We start from the raw sequence: 18,640 nt of genomic DNA on the forward strand, positions 1-18,640 counted from the left end.
GCCCAAGAGGTCGGTCACCAAAATTGAAAATATCCTGGTAGGCCTCAAGAAGATGTTGTAGGGCTTCAACTTGCGAAGGCGGAAGATCAGTGGCGATCATGTCTACAATTTGACGGCTGCCCGAATGTGTTGCGAGTGATGTGCGCTGCGGTGAAACAAGTGTGTCTAAGGCAAGCACTTCAATTTGTGAATCGAGCAACGAACACAGGTGGGCCACAGAAATGCCTTGTGGAAGCACATGATTCATGTAGCCAAAATTGACAAGAGGTAGACAAGTTTTGTTATCTGTGATGCTGAGCACCGTATAGGGCACTGCAACATTGTGCACAAGGAGTACGTCGGTGAGAGGCGTAGCGTAATAGTCACCGTCGGGCACAGCTGGTGAGCACAGAAAATCGACGTACGTCACAGTTTCGGAGGGCAGGCGAACAAAGTCGCTGCATTGTAATTGGCATGTAGGTTGGTACGGGGCGGCACTGATTTGTGGCAGTTCAAGGCGGAGCACACCAGCGGAGCAATCAATCAGAGCAGAATTGGCGGCAAGAAAATCGAGGCCTAGTATGAGGTCGTGGGGACATGTTGCAAGCATGGTAAAAAGGACGACCACTTGATGACCGGCTACGGTAAGTTGAGCTGTGCACATACCGACGACAAGGACTGTTGCACCATCTGCAACTTGGACGAGACTGGTCAAGGGGGGCGTGAGGACCTTCTTTGTGCGACGATGAAAACGCGAACTCATAACAGACGTGAGCGCCCGTATCTATCAAAGCTTCAACAGGTGTGCCATCAACATATACTTCTAGGGTGTTTCGGTTCAAACGTAAGGGCAACAGAGGATTTTTGGGTAAGGTCGACAGGGCAGCGTCACCTCCAGAAGCTGCGCAGCCTAGTTTTTTGGGGACATGCGGCGGTTAAACGATGGCGAGGGAGAGTGGCGACGTGTATTTGAACGAGAAGGGCGGCTTTGAGGCGGTGGTGACGACGGGACAGGGTGGCCATAGTCCTCAGGGGCAGTGAATGCTGTAGACTCAGTGCGGGTCGGGTAACGGTGGTTTGGTGGACGGAATGAGTTACTGTAAGCGGGGTACGAGCCAGAAGACATAGATGGCCATTGGCTGCGGCAGTAACGAGCGATCTGTCCTGCGCGGCCACAGCGGAAGCAGATTGGCTTATCTTTAGCTGTTTGCCATTCAGACGGTTTGTCATTCAGACGGGTTCCTGGTTTGAATAGAGTACGGACGGCGACGGCTCATGTCCACAGAAGCTATCGAGGGACCAGTATTATCTAGGGTGGGTGCAGTGGACAGGATACCAAGGTTAGCGAATTCCTGGCAGACAACAGCCTGGATCAAAGTGACAGCTGGCGTTGAGGCGTCGGGCAACGTCGGTTTGTTGGCAGCCGCGTAAGCGGCCTCCAGTTCGCGTCGGACGATGCGCATCACGTCTTCGGTTGTAGACGGATGACAAGGAGTGGCTTTGCAATACGACGTTGCCGCAGTGTTGGGTAGGCGCTGAAACTGCTGCAAAATTCGTCGACTCTTCGCCTGCTCGAGACGGTGGCACTCGTTGATCATGGCGTCGATGGTCATTACGTTGATAAATACAAGCAAGCTGAACGCATCGTCGGCGATTCCTTTTAAAACGTGCGAAAACTTGTCGGCCTCAGTCATGTTGGGATCGGCCCTTTTACACAACGCTAAGACATCTTGAATATAAGTCAAGTAGGGCTTAATGGACGTCTGTGTACGTATAGCCAATTGCTTTTGGGCATCAAGCTGTTGACCAAACGGGTTGCCGAAGAGGTCGCGGAGCTGTTGTTTAAACATTTCCCAGCTTGTGATTTCGTGCTCGTGGGTCTCAAACCAGATGCGAGGGGTCTTGTCAAGATAGAAAATGACATTCGCAAGCATAACGGTTGGGTCCCAGCCATATTGCTTGCTGACGCGCTCGTACATGCTAAGCCATTTGTCCACATTCGCGTTGTCCTCTCCAGTAAAGGTACCCGGATCGAGGGGTTGCGTTAGGGCGATGTACCGGGTTGCTGTCATTGCTGAGGTAGGTGGCGAGGCCGTATCCTCACCCAGAGCCATGGTAGCAGACTCAAGGAGGTGTCCACTGCGTAGCTCCGTTGTCAGAACAGTACCAAGCACCTCCATCGAAATGTTACGTGGAAAATAACAGTTGTCAGTCCGCAGCCACAACGCAGCTCACCGACAATGTCCACTTCTTCACTCTCAGTCTGAGGCACCTTTCTTGGGTATGCCCCACTATGCCCTCTTTTAGTCAGCCGAAATCATGTAACAATATGTTGAACTAGTTGATGTAAACATTGGACTGCTACTCATAAAAGGTATACGCGTGGCGTGAGGCCTAGTGAACCTGCGTGATGAATCTAGAAAGGTCTAGTGAACCTGGGTCCAGCAAGCTACAAAATGATCCCTGAAGGATCAAGTATGCACAACACGACGCAGGAATCTCCCGGAAGATGTACATGTAGTACGAACGAAACAGTACCACAAAAGAAACTGAACAACCAAACTGACTCACGTCCTCTGACACCGAGATAAGTCCTATTGTTTAGAAACTGTCAGCTGGCTGTATGCGTCGGGACAATGTGTCCCAGGAGGAGGACTAATGCCACAGTTCGACATTCACGGAAGATGCGTGCAACAATTTTCGTCTGTAAAAGCCACCACACAAGTGGCAAAAAAATCACACCAAGGAAAAAGCGATTAAGGCTTTGCACAAAAACAAGAAGATTGCCGTACTTCCTGCGGACAAAGGCAACGTGACGGTTGTGCTTGACCGGTCGACGTATGAGTCGAAGATGACGGAGATAGTGGGGGACTGTACAACGTACGCCAAGATTAACAAGGACCCTACCTCGAAAGTCCAAACGGGCCTGCGAAAGACGCTCTCTAGTATTTTCCAGACGCTTCCTGCATCAGCAAAAAGGTTATACTTCCAGCTGCTGTGCACCAATGGTTCTGCTCCAGCGATATACGGTTTACCGAAGATTCACAAAAGCGGAACGCCTCTAAGGCCCATAGTAGATTTCACTAGGTCACCCCTATACAGCCTCTCAAAGTATCTTCACGGCATCCTGGCTCCCCTTGCAGGCAAGACTGAAACTAACCTCCGGAACACCAATGACTTCATAAGCAAAATGAAGAGTGTCACTGTGGATGTCGACGAAGTACTGGTTTCATTTGATGTCTGCTCCCTCTTCACAAGTGTTCCCGTCGACCTTGCGGTAGACACTTCCAGACAATTGCTTCACAAGGACACGACATTGGCCGATCGCACACCGTTCGACGTCACCGAGCTGTGCACGTTGTTACGGTTTTGCCTATCCAACACTTACTTCTCGTACAAGGGTGAATTCTACAGGCAAGTTTTCGGTACCGCAATGGGAGCTTCGATTTCGGTCACAACTGCAAATATCACAATGGAAGCAATTGAGCAGAAAGCATTGAAAACATTTCAGCCGAGACCCAAGGTTTTTCTGAGATACGTCGACGACTGCTTCTGCGTGATAAAGAAGAAAGACGTGCAAGCTTTCCTTGACTGCCTAAATGTCGTCGAGACTTCCGTCAAGTTCACTGTGGAAGAAGAAAAAGACGGTTGCCTCCCTTTCTTGGATGCAGTTGTAAAACGTACTCCCACAGGCCTCGCCTTCGCTGTGTACCGAAAGCCAACGCACTCCGGTAGATACCTCGACTACGAGTCAGTCCACCCGGTAGCCCACAAACGCTCAGTGATTCGGTCTTTAGTTCAACGAGCGATTCGCATTTGTTCCGATGAAGAAAGCCTGCAGGAGGAGCTCCGGACCATTGAACATGACCTGATCAAGAATGGATACCCCAAGATTTTTATTAGGAAAACAACTAAATCCGTCATGCATAAACTGCAGTCAACTAGTCAGGCCATGCATAACACATCGTCTACAAAAAAGCGTGCATCGATTCCTTATATTCGAAATATAAGCGAAGCCCTAGCCCGTCTATTCAGAAAACGTGGTGTACAGATCGCGCATGTTCCAGCAAGCAAGCTTAAGGCTGAGTTGCTAAATGTGAAGGATCCCCTCCCTCGGCAACACTTTCCTGGTGTGGTCTACAAGATACCATGCGCCGATTGCGAATCGGTGTACATTGGCACGAGTGGAAATTACTGCAAACGTCTTATGCAACACAAGAATGACGTCGCCAAGGGCCACACAGTGACAAATGCACTCGCAGAGCATGCCAAGAAGACGGGCCACGAGATAAGCTGGGACAACGCACGCATCGTAGCCACGGAGAAGAATTTTACAACCAGACTGAACCTCAAATCACTAATCATTCAGACGACAAGTAACACAATCAATAGATCATCTGGCACACTAAACCACGTGTAATCCCGGACTTTGCGTCATGCGCTCAACGTTACATAAGAACCTGTTGCTCAGCCATCATTCCATTGTGAACAAGGAACCCGTACGGGTCCCGAAACGTCATTGTTTTGTTTGACATTGGTCAGTGACCTGTTTTTTCAACAATGCCTTTACCTGACCAGACGGCATTCCGTCGAACTCTCGACTACGTGAGCATCCGCCACAAGTATGGACAAACGGCTATCACCAGGATTCGTCAGTTCTTGAGTGCATCTACACGACTGGCAGCCTTCAAGACGCACCTGCGTTTCAACATAACCTGTAAGTCGAAGCAACTCATCCCAAAATCTTTGCAGCTAAAGCACCCTGTGAAATCGGCATTCGGTCATCAAGTCATTTCGAAAGCTGAACGGCAGCTTCTTCAAGCACGGATAGATGACTGCAAGCAGACTGTGAAGCGCCTTGAGACTGACATTTTCTTCACAACACGCCAGCTGGAATTCATCATGCCTGAATTACTCCCTGAAATACATCTCGTGGCGAACCAAGCATCGCGACGACGAACAGAAAAGCAGGAAACGTCACAAGAGCGCAAACTGAGTGCTTTGCTAGAAAAAGGCAAGAAAACCAGAGGACCCATGTTCGAGGTCAGGAACTTGTCGTCATACGAGCTTACTCCTGCGGAATGCCAAGTTTTGAGCCGTGGTCTCAACTTCAACCAAGCAAAGCAGCCGGACACACGCAAAGTCGTGTGTGCTGTCGAAAACGCTATTGGTTTACTTGGAGAAAGTGAACGAGACGAAATCCGTACGAGAGCAGTAGGTATACTATCAAGAATTCGCAAGTCTGGCTGCCAGCAAGTCCTCTCGGAAGACGAGGAAAAAGCGATTAAGGCATTGCACAAAAACAAGAAGATTGCCGTACTTCCTGCGGACAAAGGCAACGTGACGGTTGTGCTTGACCGGTCGACGTATGAGTCGAAGATGACGGAGATAGTGGGGGACTGTACAACGTACGCCAAGATTAACAAGGACCCTACCTCGAAAGTCCAAACGGGCCTGCAAAAGACGCTCTCTAGTATTTTCCAGACGCTTCCTGCATCAGCAAAAAGGTTATACTTCCAGCTGCTGTGCACCAATGGTTCTGCTCCAGCGATATACGGTTTACCGAAGATTCACAAAAGCGGAACGCCTCTAAGGCCCATAGTAGATTTCACTAGGTCACCCCTATACAGCCTCTCAAAGTATCTTCACGGCATCCTGGCTCCCCTTGCAGGCAAGACTGAAACTAACCTCCGGAACACCAATGACTTCATAAGCAAAATGAAGAGTGTCACTGTGGATGTCGACGAAGTACTGGTTTCATTTGATGTCTGCTCCCTCTTCACAAGTGTTCCCGTCGACCTTGCGGTAGACACTTCCAGACAATTGCTTCACAAGGACACGACATTGGCCGATCGCACACCGTTCGACGTCACCGAGCTGTGCACGTTGTTACGGTTTTGCCTATCCAACACTTACTTCTCGTACAAGGGTGAATTCTACAGGCAAATGGGAGCTTCGATTTCGGTCACAACTGCAAATATCACAATGGAAGCAATTGAGCAGAAAGCATTGGGAACATTTCAGCCGAGACCCAAGGTTTTTCTGAGATACGTCGACGACTGCTTCTGCGTGATAAAGAAGAAAGACGTGCAAGCTTTCCTTGACTGCCTAAATGTCGTCGAGACTTCCGTCAAGTTCACTGTGGAAGAAGAAAAAGACGGTTGCCTCCCTTTCTTGGATGCAGTTGTAAAACGTACTCCCACAGGCCTCGCCTTCGCTGTGTACCGAAAGTTAACGCACTCCGGTAGATACCTCGACTACGAGTCAGTCCACCCGGTAGCCCACAAACGCTCAGTGATTCGGTCTTTAGTTCAACGAGCGATTCGCATTTGTTCCGATGAAGAAAGCCTGCAGGAGGAGCTCCGGACCATTGAACATGACCTGATCAAGAATGGATACCCCAAGATTTTTATTAGGAAAACAACTAAATCCGTCATGCATAAACTGCAGTCAACTAGTCAGGCCATGCATAACACATCGTCTACAAAAAAGCGTCCATCGATTCCTTATATTCGAAATATAAGCGAAGCCCTAGCCCGTCTATTCAGAAAACGTGGTGTACAGATCGCGCATGTTCCAGCAAGCAAGCTTAAGGCTGAGTTGCTAAATGTGAAGGATCCCCTCCCTCGGCAACACTTTCCTGGTGTGGTCTACAAGATACCATGCGCCGATTGCGAATCGGTGTACATTGGCACGAGTGGAAATTACTGCAAACGTCTTATGCAACACAAGAATGACGTCGCCAAGGGCCACACAGTGACAAATGCACTCGCAGAGCATGCCGAGAAGACGGGCCACGAGATAAGCTGGGACAACGCACGCATCGTAGCCACGGAGAAGAATTTTACAACCAGACTAAACCTCGAATCACTAATCATTCAGACGACAAGTAACACAATCAATAGATCATCTGGCACACTAAACCACGTGTAATCCCGGACTTTGCGTCATGCGCTCAACGTTACATAAGAACCTGTTGCTCAGCCGTCATTCCATTGTGAACAACGGACCCGTACGGGTCCTGAAACGTCATTGTTTTGTTTGACATTGGTCAGTGACCTGTTTTTTCAACAATGCCTTTACCTGACCAGACGGCATTCCGTCGAACTCTCGACTACAGTGCTAAAGACAACTCTGAAAAGCAGTGTGACGCAACTCTGCGCAGTCCCGCATTAGAGGGGCAGTTGTGGGAGTCCCAATGGTTTCGCAAAGCGGCCAGAAAACTCTTTTAGAGAGCATGCTCATTAGGGCTGAGTCTTGTCTGTCCGTCATCATCACATGGCAATTAGAGCACCCGCTAGGGGTGCTGCAGCACCCAATTTTTCTCTATGACAGTGAAGACAATAAAGACAAGGCGGTAAAGCTTAATGCGTAGCTGAGGACTAGCAGTACAGCTGCTGCACGGCAACACAGACAAGCATATTCAGGGTTGCAGGCTAGCGAAGCTGTAGTGGTGTAGCAGCAAACGAACCTGGAGGTTGTGAGGGCTAGCGAAACTGCAGCGAAACCGCAGCGCCAGCAAGCTGACCTTAAGCTCACCTGGAGTTGAGAGCTCACGAAATTGCAGCACCACGTCAACAGCAGCAAGCGAACCCGAGTGTAGCAAGAACGCATCAAGCGGCTACAAAACGCCGAAAGTGGTCGCTAGATGAGGTTGGTGATGCCGATGCGCGGTTTAAGCATTTTTTCGACCGAGGTTTTGGGCACAGTTGTAAAGTTCATAACCACTTGTAGTTCGACAATAATTTGACGAAGACTGCTAAGATTCAGAGCGAGTGGTACCACGCCAATGCTGTTGCCTTGCTGCAGCAATAGTTTGCCGCTGATGATGAAGCTGATGGCGAGAACATGTTTTGCTCTACTTGCAAAGATACAATGGTAGTAGGCAATGTCCTGGCGATGTGTGCTTCGTGCGGCTATACTACCCACCCAGGCATGACGACTTACCCGCTTCGGACTATGTAGGGGAATCTAGAGGAACGCCTGTTCTCCCCGCGCTTTGCCTATTGATTAGCTCCTTAGGGTGTATGCTTGTCCGACGTCGCAGTAGTTGCTGTAGTCACTGCTGTGGCGATGGCGAGGGCGCTGTGGTGCTCACATCGCTAGTACTCGGACAGCCGACTAGGTGGTGCTATGGCGCCCTCTGTGCCGGCAGTCTGTGTGCTTCGGTTATGAGCAACAAAAAGAAGGCATTCCTTCCCCAAGGCGTAGGGTGGCACACCGGATGCATGACTAGTTGGACTCCCCGCTAATACTCAGCGCACACACTAGATGGCAATGGGGCTATGACGCTCGTACCGCTAGTACTCTGATTGTCGACTAGGTGATGCAGCAGCGCTCGCTCGAGCACGGTTGTGTTAGCAAACACAAACTGAGCGTGCCCTTGTGCTTGTGCTTTCTTCTAATATTCCCCACCCTTTTCTGTTTGTTCGGTTTTCTTCCTTCTTGCTGAACACGTCCGTTGAGTTTTTTTTTGCTTTTTTACACCCTTTTTTGAATTTCAAAAATTTTTATTTTTCATATCTGTGAGCTGGGGTGTTTTTACATACTATAAGTACTCCCACCCGTTAAAAAGGGAACAGCAGCAAATCATTGTCATCACTCTAATGCTTGCTCTAGTGTGATAGGAGTGGACGGATGGACAGACAGATGGATGGAGGCTTGGCCCCACTCATCATCTTCACTCTGTGGATATGTTGTGAACTTTTTGTTCCAATGTGGAAGCAACCTGTTGGACCTAATGATGTTCCTCCATCCATTTTAGGTTAAATTCCCTGGTACCATTTAAGTTTCCTGGGCTAGACTCTTCTGTTTAGTGCAAGTTCTAACGAAGTGAACAATGCAGAACAGTGAAAAATTCAAGGATCCCATGCACTGTGAGAATAAACTTCATGGAAATTTCAGATTTTTTTGTTTTTAGTGATGTCTTCAGAAGGCACATGTAGAAGATCTGAAATATTATGGGTGGTCTTCTGACATGCTTCAAATGTTCATTATGACGTGCTTCTGTTTCAAATGCAAAACTAATCAACAATCTCTTTGTGGTGTTGTGGCCTGGCGCCAGGAAGAAGAGAATGGACACGCTTTTATAACACAACACAATGAATGACGTCTTATTTTAAAACACCCATATGTATATATGCAAAAACACATGCAATGTTGCTAGAGTACGCATTGAAACCGAAACTAGCAACACAGCATATTTTCCTCCTTAAAGCCTTCAGTGTCAGTACGCTGTTAGTGTGAAAACAAACAGTTGCGACCACTTCAAGGAATACGTAATATACAATACTAATTACTGATGAAAAAATTGGCCCTATATCTGCATGTTACACTGCAAATATCTTCGAAAGACAATAGCCTTGCATCTAGAGAGAGTGAACAAACATTTATTTGATGTTCTGTGTAAAAAGATCAGCGAATGGTATTTTGGCGGATGCGTTAGAGTGCCTCAAGCGTGCAGTGGAGGCGAAGAAGTGCATCAAGTCATGTCACACGTGAGACATGAGCACCATCTGGCAGTTATCTTGAAAAACGAAGTGCGTGCACGGCGTGCGTGCCCGTCTTGGAGGTGATAACGTGTTGAACGCAAGGGAACGCATAGGTACCACCACTGTGTCGTCTTAGCAAAGCCTTGGGAACACTTGCATTTCGTGCAAGCGTTGCGTGGTCAGCACAGCGTGATTAACGCTATGGTCCTTAAAATTGCTTATGTATGCCTTGTCTAGTAAAATATATACATACAAAATATTGACGTGTTGTTATGGTGCCTCACATATGTGCAATAATTGCTTTTTAATTGACAATCGCACAAGTATAAACGCTGAACCTTGAACAATAATGGTGGGCGCTGCGGATGGGGTCGGCCGTTTGGGGTATCGGCCGGTCACTCCAATGCCTTTTAAGGTGCTGTTAAGGGTAGACAAACAGACAAACGTACAGACAGACATAAAATTTGTTGCGTCGAAGGTCCCCAAGAAAGACTATCATCTTTAAAAGGAAACAAACTGTGCAAAAGAAAACCCACTCGTGATCACACATAGTCATCGTAACGTTTCAGAGGACGTCTTGATCTTGCTGGTTGAACACGTGCCGAACATGGTTGTGGCTCAAGGAGGTCCAGGTCTGAAGCAGCTTAAGAGTTGGGACGACCCCTGTTGTTGCGTGCGGTGTGCGCCGATAGTTGCCAAGGTACTTGATGACCACTGGGTGGAGTGGCTGATGTTCCAGCAAAGCTGTCTGTATGAAGTTTTTGAACACGCGGGTGAAACATTCTACAAGTCTATTTGCCCTGAGGTAGTACAATGAATAGTGAGAGAGGCAAATGGCCCTTCAGGAACTGCTTGAATTCTCGGGGGCAAAGCTGAGGGCCGTTGCCACACACAAGTGCGTTAGGGTAGCCCTCTCGAGAAAAAAGTGACACCAGAAAGCTTGTCACTGTGTGCGTCGACAACTCGCTGCAGGACTGTACTTCCGGCCAACAAGAAAAGTAGTCTACGAGAGTGATGACGAACCGGCAATTGTGTGGCGCTCTTTCCAAGGAACCAATGATATCGATGGAGACCTTCTGTCATGACCACTCTGGAAAGGGAACAGCCTGCAGTGGGATTATTCTAGTATTGGCACTCTTGTCTGGATTCTGGCAAACTACGCAATTGTGGATATTAAGCTCCACTTCTCTGTCCATTCCAGGCCACCAAATTTGCTCTCGCAGTCATGACTTAAGGCGAACTATCTGAGGGCGTGCTTTGTGTGCAGTGGCAATGACCTGTGAGGTAAGGGATGGAGGGACTATGAGGCGTTCTCCACGCAGTTGTCGACCACATACAGTTCTTCACACACAGTGGAAAATGGCTGTAGTTCACCCGAGACGAACCTGTGAAGTGGCCAGTATGATGAGCCGTAAGCCTTACTTGTTTCAAGGTAGCATCCTCACGCAAGGGCTGCTGGAACTGCTCTGTGGTAAGGCAGAGTGGGGCAATGAGAGACACCACTTCTTCGTTAACCGAGGCATCTTCCTGCGAAACAGGCTATAGAAGAGAACATAGAACATCTGCAGCTTGATTTTGTGAGCTTTTGCGGTACTCCACCGCATATTTATAGCGCATAAGACGTTCTGACCAGTTGCACGATAGACGTCGTCCTGAGCCTTGAGATGACAGAAGGGAAACCAAAGCTTGGTGATCTGTACGAAGTGTAAACCGCCGTCTCCAAAGGTATGTGTGCCAATGGTGGCAGGCCCAGACGCGGGCAAATGCTTTCTTTTCACCAACTTTATCTTCTCTGCTGTGGATAGAACACGAGATGCAAATGTAATTGTGCATAGCTGGTGCCCAACCACTTGTTGAAGAACAGCTTGGAAGCCGCATTCAGGCGCATCCATGGAGACAACCACCGGAAGAGGGGGAAGCTTAACTTGTGTATCTGCAGTACTCTGCCAGATAGCAACAAAAACTTGACCTTATGGAAACTAGCGTCAATGGCATCACTCCACATAAAGACTTGACTTCATGGAGCAGAGCACGCATTAGATCCGCAACTTCATCAAGGTAGTGAACAAATTTGGCGTAGTACTCAATTAAGCCGAGAAACGAACACAGACAAACAGCGTCAGTAGGGAGATGGGGTGTGCAGTATTTAATTCACTCTTTCAGGAAGTGGTGAAATGCCTTAGGCTATGACCCTGTGTCCTAAGAAGGACAATTCTTTGACACAGAAGGTGCACTTGTGGTGGAGCTTAAGCCCAGCGTCCTTTATGCGGTGTAGAACTGCGGCTAAATTCATCAAGTGCTCTTCTTCGATGCGGCTGAATACAATAATACTGTCTATGTAAAGCAAAATGCCAGAGTATCCTTTGAGAATCTGCGACATCAGCTGCTGGACGGCTGCTGGGGCAGACGCCAGCTCAAAGCATACATGCTTGAAACGAAACCTTGTGTGAGCCTTGTGCAACGCTTTGTGCGAAGCAACACCCTGCCGTTATTTACTTATGTTGATGATTTCCTTGATACACAGACAAATACAAGACTATAATTCTGTTAATAAAGAAAAAGTCAGATTTTCCGCAAAGGGAAAGCATTAAACGTGATAGCAACAAATTGGTAGGTCATGCGCAGAATGGCAAGCAGATTGAAACGTGCCCCGTGTTTCTCAAGCACAAAAGACGTAGGAAACGCACTCACTCATAGAGACGAACGCAAATAAGCAACTCAGTTGTTACTTCGCTGTGTCTGAAAAGCGCGCCCTTTTTGCAAATGGAGATCGTGTAATGACTGCAGTGACCTTTGTGCGCCCAGTAACTACAACAGAATCGTTCTAGTGAAAGCCTAATGCTAGCCAAGGCGTACGATTATCCCCATTGCGAAGTAAAGGCACACAAGCAAGCGTCCACCCCCTTCTCTCCACAGGGCAAAGTACGCGTGGGAGATGAGAGTGAGCGCCGCCGCATCCTTACGATGTGCCGACATGCGCTCATTGCGCCATCTTGTTGGTAAATCTGCAAATATGATAGTTCCTTCCCAAGATGCCCGTCGACAGCGATAAGTGGTAGATATAAATAGCTTGCTGTTTGAGCGTTGAAGGAGGCGCTCCTCAGTTGTTCAGTGGCTAATGCCTCTCATCTATGACTCAGAGGTCCCACATTCGATTCCACATGCCGTAGCCTTTTCCCCATTATTTTTTCCTGCATTTACATATATACATGTATCTATATATACACTAGAAACGTATACATATACAGTGAGTGACGGCAACGACAACGCCAGTGGCAAAATCCAGCAGAGAGTGTCCATATAATTGTTATCGCAATAAAATACCAACTATTAAACATAAGCATGCTTTACACGAATGTTTCGTGTGCAGATCGTGCGGGGCTATTAGTTCGAAGCGTTTCTTCGCATACTGCGGGCACTTTGAGCATTTGTTTCTATCTATCTCTCTATCCATCTACTTACCAAACTACCTACCTATCTATCTATCTATCCATCTATCTATCTAGCTCCCTGCGTTTTGGCACTGTCAAAATCGCCCCTTTAAGTTAGAGAAGAACAAAATTATTGTAGAAGAGTAAAAAGGCTTGACAAATATGTCTGGCTGGTCATGGCATGAATAACTTGAAAATCCTGTCTAGGGGTACATCGTGAAACGCTTTCGTCCAGACATGTGTGGCACATACCGGAAAATCATGGGTCATGGTATGTGAATATGAGCCATGGGTTATGGACAGTTAATATACACACGAGAACCGTGAGAACAGACATTTGTTACTCATGCGAGACTCAAGTGCAAGAGCGTTAAGAAAAAATGACATTAGCCGCATTCACCCAATGGATGCAAAGACTGCATAACAAGGTCTCAACTGGAATCCAATCCAAGAATACTGCGTGCCAATAGAGTATTCTACCATAAAGCCACGCCAGGTCTCGAAACTATGAAAAAAGATCTTACCACAAAGCCACACCAGGTCTCGAAACTATGAAAAAAGATCCTATGCTGGCATAATGTTGCTGAAATGTTGCTTGTGGTTACAGTGCTGGCTATTTATTTTAGAAGCATTACATATATACTTTTATGATACTGGCTACATGCTGGGTCAACGTGTATTGTAAACTTCAGCCCCATTTAAAGAAGTCGGTCTACCTAGCTCTAGCCAGCGCTAACGTCCTCGCAAGCACAAGCGCTACATCACAGCTTACCGCTTCTGTAACAACTGGTCAACAACTGTAAACAACAGGTTACATAAATATGTGTGACCGTTCAACATGTGTATGTGCATTTCATCCATGTCTATCCCTTTTTCATTCTGTCATATTTAGTTCCCCTTCCCCATCTCGAAAAACGCTGAGCCATTCTCTCTGCATCAGAGGCAAAAAACCAGCGTCCTTTTTCTATTTTTCTGTCTCTGTGCATAGAACTCTTGTATATATATATATTTGCGCACTTAGAGACAATGTCTACTTAGGGTGCTTCCTTTTGACACCTGAGTCGCCGGAACACGCCTTCAGTTCTGCAACAAAAACAACCCACGTCTTCAGCGTGGCCTCGTGGTTTTGTACCACACAAGTGGAGTATTCATAAGGCAAAAGACCGCATTGGTGAGCTGAGCGGCGGCATCACAGCCGTTGGACTTGCTCCCTCGCTTGTACTGGACGAATCACGCGTCGACATTTCCCGATTTTCCCCCGAAGGGTGGTGGGATTGAGTAGTACTGCAGCAGACCACAAGGTGCTGCAATGGGAGCACCTCTTTCTGCGGGCATGTCGAAGGCAATCTCTTCAGATGATGGGAGGCCAACAACTCCACGGTTTCGAAGCTACAGCAGTGATGGCTCTGTCGGTGTGTGCGTGTACCCAATCGTCGCTTGGCGGTAGGTATGTTGCTCTTGGGTCATCGTGCAGTCGTTAAGACGATCGTGTAAAGTGTTGCGGTTGGCCACAGTGTGTTGCTCGCGTGTCGTCGGATGGTCGTGTAAAATCAAGTGGTGGACCGTTCCGTGGAGCGACACGTCGACGGTTGCGCAATCGCGAGATATCTCTAGGGACACCGCAAGAGTAGCAGACAGGAAGAGGTCGAAACACCGATTGTTCTTCGATGAATCGAGCATCATCTCCTCTGGCATAGTGGGTGGGTTCATCCCGTATATTATAGTGATAGACCGGGCATCACAAAGAAGGGGGACGCTGAGGGTGCCATCATGGCTGGGAGCTGGAAAGCATGATACGCACGAAGATGACCAAGACGTATACTGCTGAAGGGGACGTTTATTAGGTAGCGAAGGAGAGTGCAAGAGAGGTTTGTTTTTCTTCAATATATGGCTCGTACCCACTTTGGGGGATTGGCCAAGAATGCGACGTTGAGACTTTTAAATGCTTTAGGTATGGCAAGAGCGGTCAACAGGTTGATGGTCGCAGTGTCATTGTCTTCTCTCTAATTGCTGTTGGGGCTGCCAGCACGTTCACTAACCTTTGTTTTACTTCCAGGTACGTGCTATATATATATATATATATATATATATACATACATACATACATACATACACATACATACTGAAGAAGTTCTTCCATTGGGCCAAACGTACTTGAGAAGAGAAGAGACAAAACTTACCGGTTGTCTTAGTTTGATTTTCAACAGTTTCGACCAGTGGACCGGTCTTTGTTGGGGGTTGTGAATAAGTTTGTGAATAAGGTTTGTAAATAAGTCAGGGTTTGTGAATCGGGAAATTCACAAACCCTGACAAAGACCGGTCCACCAGTCGAAACCGTTGGAAATAAAACTAAGACAACCGCTAAGTTGCGTCTCTTCTATATATGTATATATATTTTTTTAACATAATTTTTTAACGTCTCGCTGAATTAAAAAAACACAGTGCCCTGCTCTTCTGTCCTACCCTCCACATGCTTCGCATAAAACAGATTCTCGTGGTACGTAGAACCTGCCATATATCGTGTTTTTTTACAGGTATGCACAAGGGGAAATAAAGTAGAGAAATTACATTAAATAAAAGCTGTAAGTTCGCGTATTTTAATAAGAGAGCGCTATTATTTAGATCTGATGGCTTAACTCGAAATTGCATATTTACTAGGGGTGGGCTACACGTTACACACGAAGGCTTCACCAACGTACGTTTCGTCTCTGCGGTTGATTGTTTAGTGCCGTTAGAATAAGTTCCTTGATTCGACGCCAAAACTTATGCTCGTTTTTTTCTTTTTTTGTTACTGTAATGGTAATGTTGAAATAATTAAAAATACAACATATGTTTCACAGAAAACAAACTGATCACCATGGCAAGATGGGTGTCCGCTAATGTGATTTTTCTAGATTTATGCTGCGGGTTGTCAGTCCTCTTTGGTGCGTTCCAGCACTAACATGATCTCCTGCGCAGGTGGGCTATGCGGTGGCGTGTGTCTAAAGCGGCGACTGATGCAGACGAACAAGCCTGGACACAGGCTCTTGACCACTTGCAGCTACTCACCAGGTGCAACTTGTCGATGCACTGACTTCGCGTGCGGAATCTGTGGCTTGATTCTCCTCAACCGTCTTCAAGCGTTCCTCGAATGCACATTCAAATAAAAAGCCTGAGCCTACTTCTACTGCTGCAGCATAAGTAGAAAAACTTTTTGTTGAGCCCTCTATGATTCGTACCCCGCAGGGGCATCTGCGCAAGCAGGCGTTCGGTGCTTAGTGGCACCACAAATCCAAGCTAACAGGAGGTGGGGGGAGGAGTTCGACTCCCTCCCACGCCTAGCCGTGCGTGGCTGAGCCATGTCAGGAAAAAGGGGATCCTGAAGGTTGAGCCTACACTGGGTGATTGGACCTTTAAGGTCTCCTGTCAAAGGCAACACACCCCTTTGGCTCTTGCTTCACGGCACCCCTGGGCTCACCCACCCATGGGAAATAGGCAGTCGCCTTTTCCCCTCTCTCTCTCTCTACACGTTTGTCTTTATATCTTGCTTTTTTATTTGTCTTGTCATCTTCTCTCTTCTGTTTCCTTCCGAATTTCTTGGCAGCGACGGTTAACCCTGTATAGTTGCCCAACCTTAGGTAGTTATATTTAGTTACAGCGGTGCTGCATTCCTGACGTCTCCAAGTGTTTACTCTACAACCTTGTAGCTTGGGCTCGGCGGTGGGTAGCCACCATCGCCGCTGAACATTACACAATCTGTAACGCCAACATCCCCCATCCACTCCCTGATCGCCGTCCGAAAAGGTGGCATACCGACGAACTGTTCCTATTTCTAAAATCAAAGCGGTCTTTTCTCGAGTTACATGTCGTGCATAGCCAGAAAGAAAACAAAACAGTCTGAGCACCCTCACCTTTTCTTGTCTTGAAAATACTCGCCGAACCAATCGGATCAGGATATCATATAACCATGGCAAGTTGGGAAGTGGCGACCTCCCTTTGGAGGTTCGCAACAAGCTCCAATACGACAACTTATGTAAAATAGTAGTGTTTGGGGATGTCCCAGATTACGTAGGCCCACACAGATCCATGAACACAGTCCCCGGTGTCATTTATGCTGATGACCTTCTTGGATTATCAGAGAATGAATTATTGGAAGGCTGGCAAGACCAGAATGTAGTGAAGGTCCAAAAAATAGTAATACGACGAGACAACGAAGAAACACCAATTGAACATATAATTATCGCTTTTGGTACCAGTGACTTACCCGATTCAACTGAAACCGGCTACTGCAAGCTTCGTGTCAGGCCCTACATACCAAATCCTCGTAGGTGTTTCAAATGTCAGCACTCTGGACATAGATCGCAAAACTGCAGAGGGCACGCTACTTGTGCAAAATATAGCTACAATGAACACTCATTGCACAATTGTACTGCTGCAGCCTGCTTTGCGAATTGCGAAGGAGACCATCCCGGCTACTCGCAATCGTGCCCATCCTGAAAAAAGAAATCCTTGAGCTTAAAGCAAAATGCAATCTGTACTTTCAAGATGCGCGCCAGTGCTTCTCCTTCCATAACAAGCAATCTCTTTCCCTTGCAGATGTGACGCGACAGGGCACCCCGCCACATCCTTTCATGCCCGCGAGTGTCACATGAAGTGTGACTGCAGTCGCGCCATCTGCACCCATAACTGGAGTAGCCTGCGCTGTCCTGCCTCCTGCCAAACAGGTTCAGCAGACTTGAGAGTCTGCTGGACTGCGGAACACTGCAGTCACAGTTAGGTCCGAAATTTCTGTGAATGCTCCTGCTCCTCAGGTACCACACGCCATCTTGCAAGAGACGATTGATGAATACAAGTCCCACCCCTCCGGCTCCTCAGATGCTGAGAATAGGCATAATTTTCTGGAGCGTGCCCAGAAAGAAAAACGTCGAGTTACGGGGCCCCAAAATCCCTGCAACTTGAAGTAGCACTTTTTTGCACACAGCACCACACAACTTTAATATGACACATATAGCACAGTGGAACATCAGAGAACTGCTGAGAAACCTTGACGATATCCAAGACGTTTTACGCAAACATGCACCAAAAGTGCTGTGTGTGCAAAAGAGACACTTAAAATTGAAACACACCAGCTACCCACGCAATTACATTATTTTTCGAAAGGACCGAGATGATGTGGTTGCGCCATCTAGTGTTGCCGTAATAGTTAATCAAGGATTAGCCTGTATGGACTTATCCCTTCAAACATCCCTGGGGCAGTAGCTGTCCGAGCTGTCATCTTCAACAAACTGGTAGCAATTTTCAGTATTTCCATAGCTCCACACCATCAACTGAACGAACACGAATTTCAGTCAATAATTGACAAACTCCTAGAATCGCATCTCGTCCTACGGTACTTTAATGAACATAGTAGCCTACAAGGTGACTCTCGCTGCGATGCACGGTGCCGCTTAATTGAACAGTTTCTTTGCTCTTTTGGCGCATGCCTCTTAAGTCGAAAGAACCCAACATACATTGCCTCGCTAACAATACCTACTCATTAATAGGCCTCAGCAATGTCTCTCCATCACTCCAACCTTTGCTCACATGGAAAGTCATAAATAATCCTTATGGAAGTGACCATATTTCTTTAATATTTAATACACCAACATCATCTGAATGTTCTGCACACGTTTCGAATGGCTCATAGAAAAAGTCGATCGGGACCAGTTTCATAAGACTGCTCGCTTAAATTGGACTGACATTTGCAGTTCCAGCTTAGAG

At 47.3% G+C, this 18,640-nt stretch overlaps 1 protein-coding gene across 10 annotated transcripts in view; it reads left to right on the forward strand.

Moving 5' to 3' along the window:
* LOC119178128 (uncharacterized) overlaps positions 1-18,640 on the forward strand; it is a 435,306-nt gene that overhangs the window by 404,809 nt on the left and 11,857 nt on the right. For 6 of the 10 annotated variants that reach the window (XM_075890936.1, XM_075890934.1, XM_075890935.1 and 3 more), the window contains one exon: positions 15,860-16,061. The exons of the other annotated variants lie outside the window; for them this stretch is intronic. In XM_075890936.1, the coding sequence (XP_075747051.1) occupies positions 15,860-15,974 (115 nt within the window). In that variant the 3' untranslated portion in view covers positions 15,975-16,061. Of the gene's footprint in view, positions 1-15,859; positions 16,062-18,640 lie in introns of those variants that run through there. 10 annotated transcript variants of the gene reach the window in all.

This window comes from Rhipicephalus microplus, chromosome 3 (genome assembly GCF_043290135.1).
Source record: "Rhipicephalus microplus isolate Deutch F79 chromosome 3, USDA_Rmic, whole genome shotgun sequence".
In the NCBI taxonomy this organism is placed as follows: domain Eukaryota; kingdom Metazoa; phylum Arthropoda; class Arachnida; order Ixodida; family Ixodidae; genus Rhipicephalus; species Rhipicephalus microplus.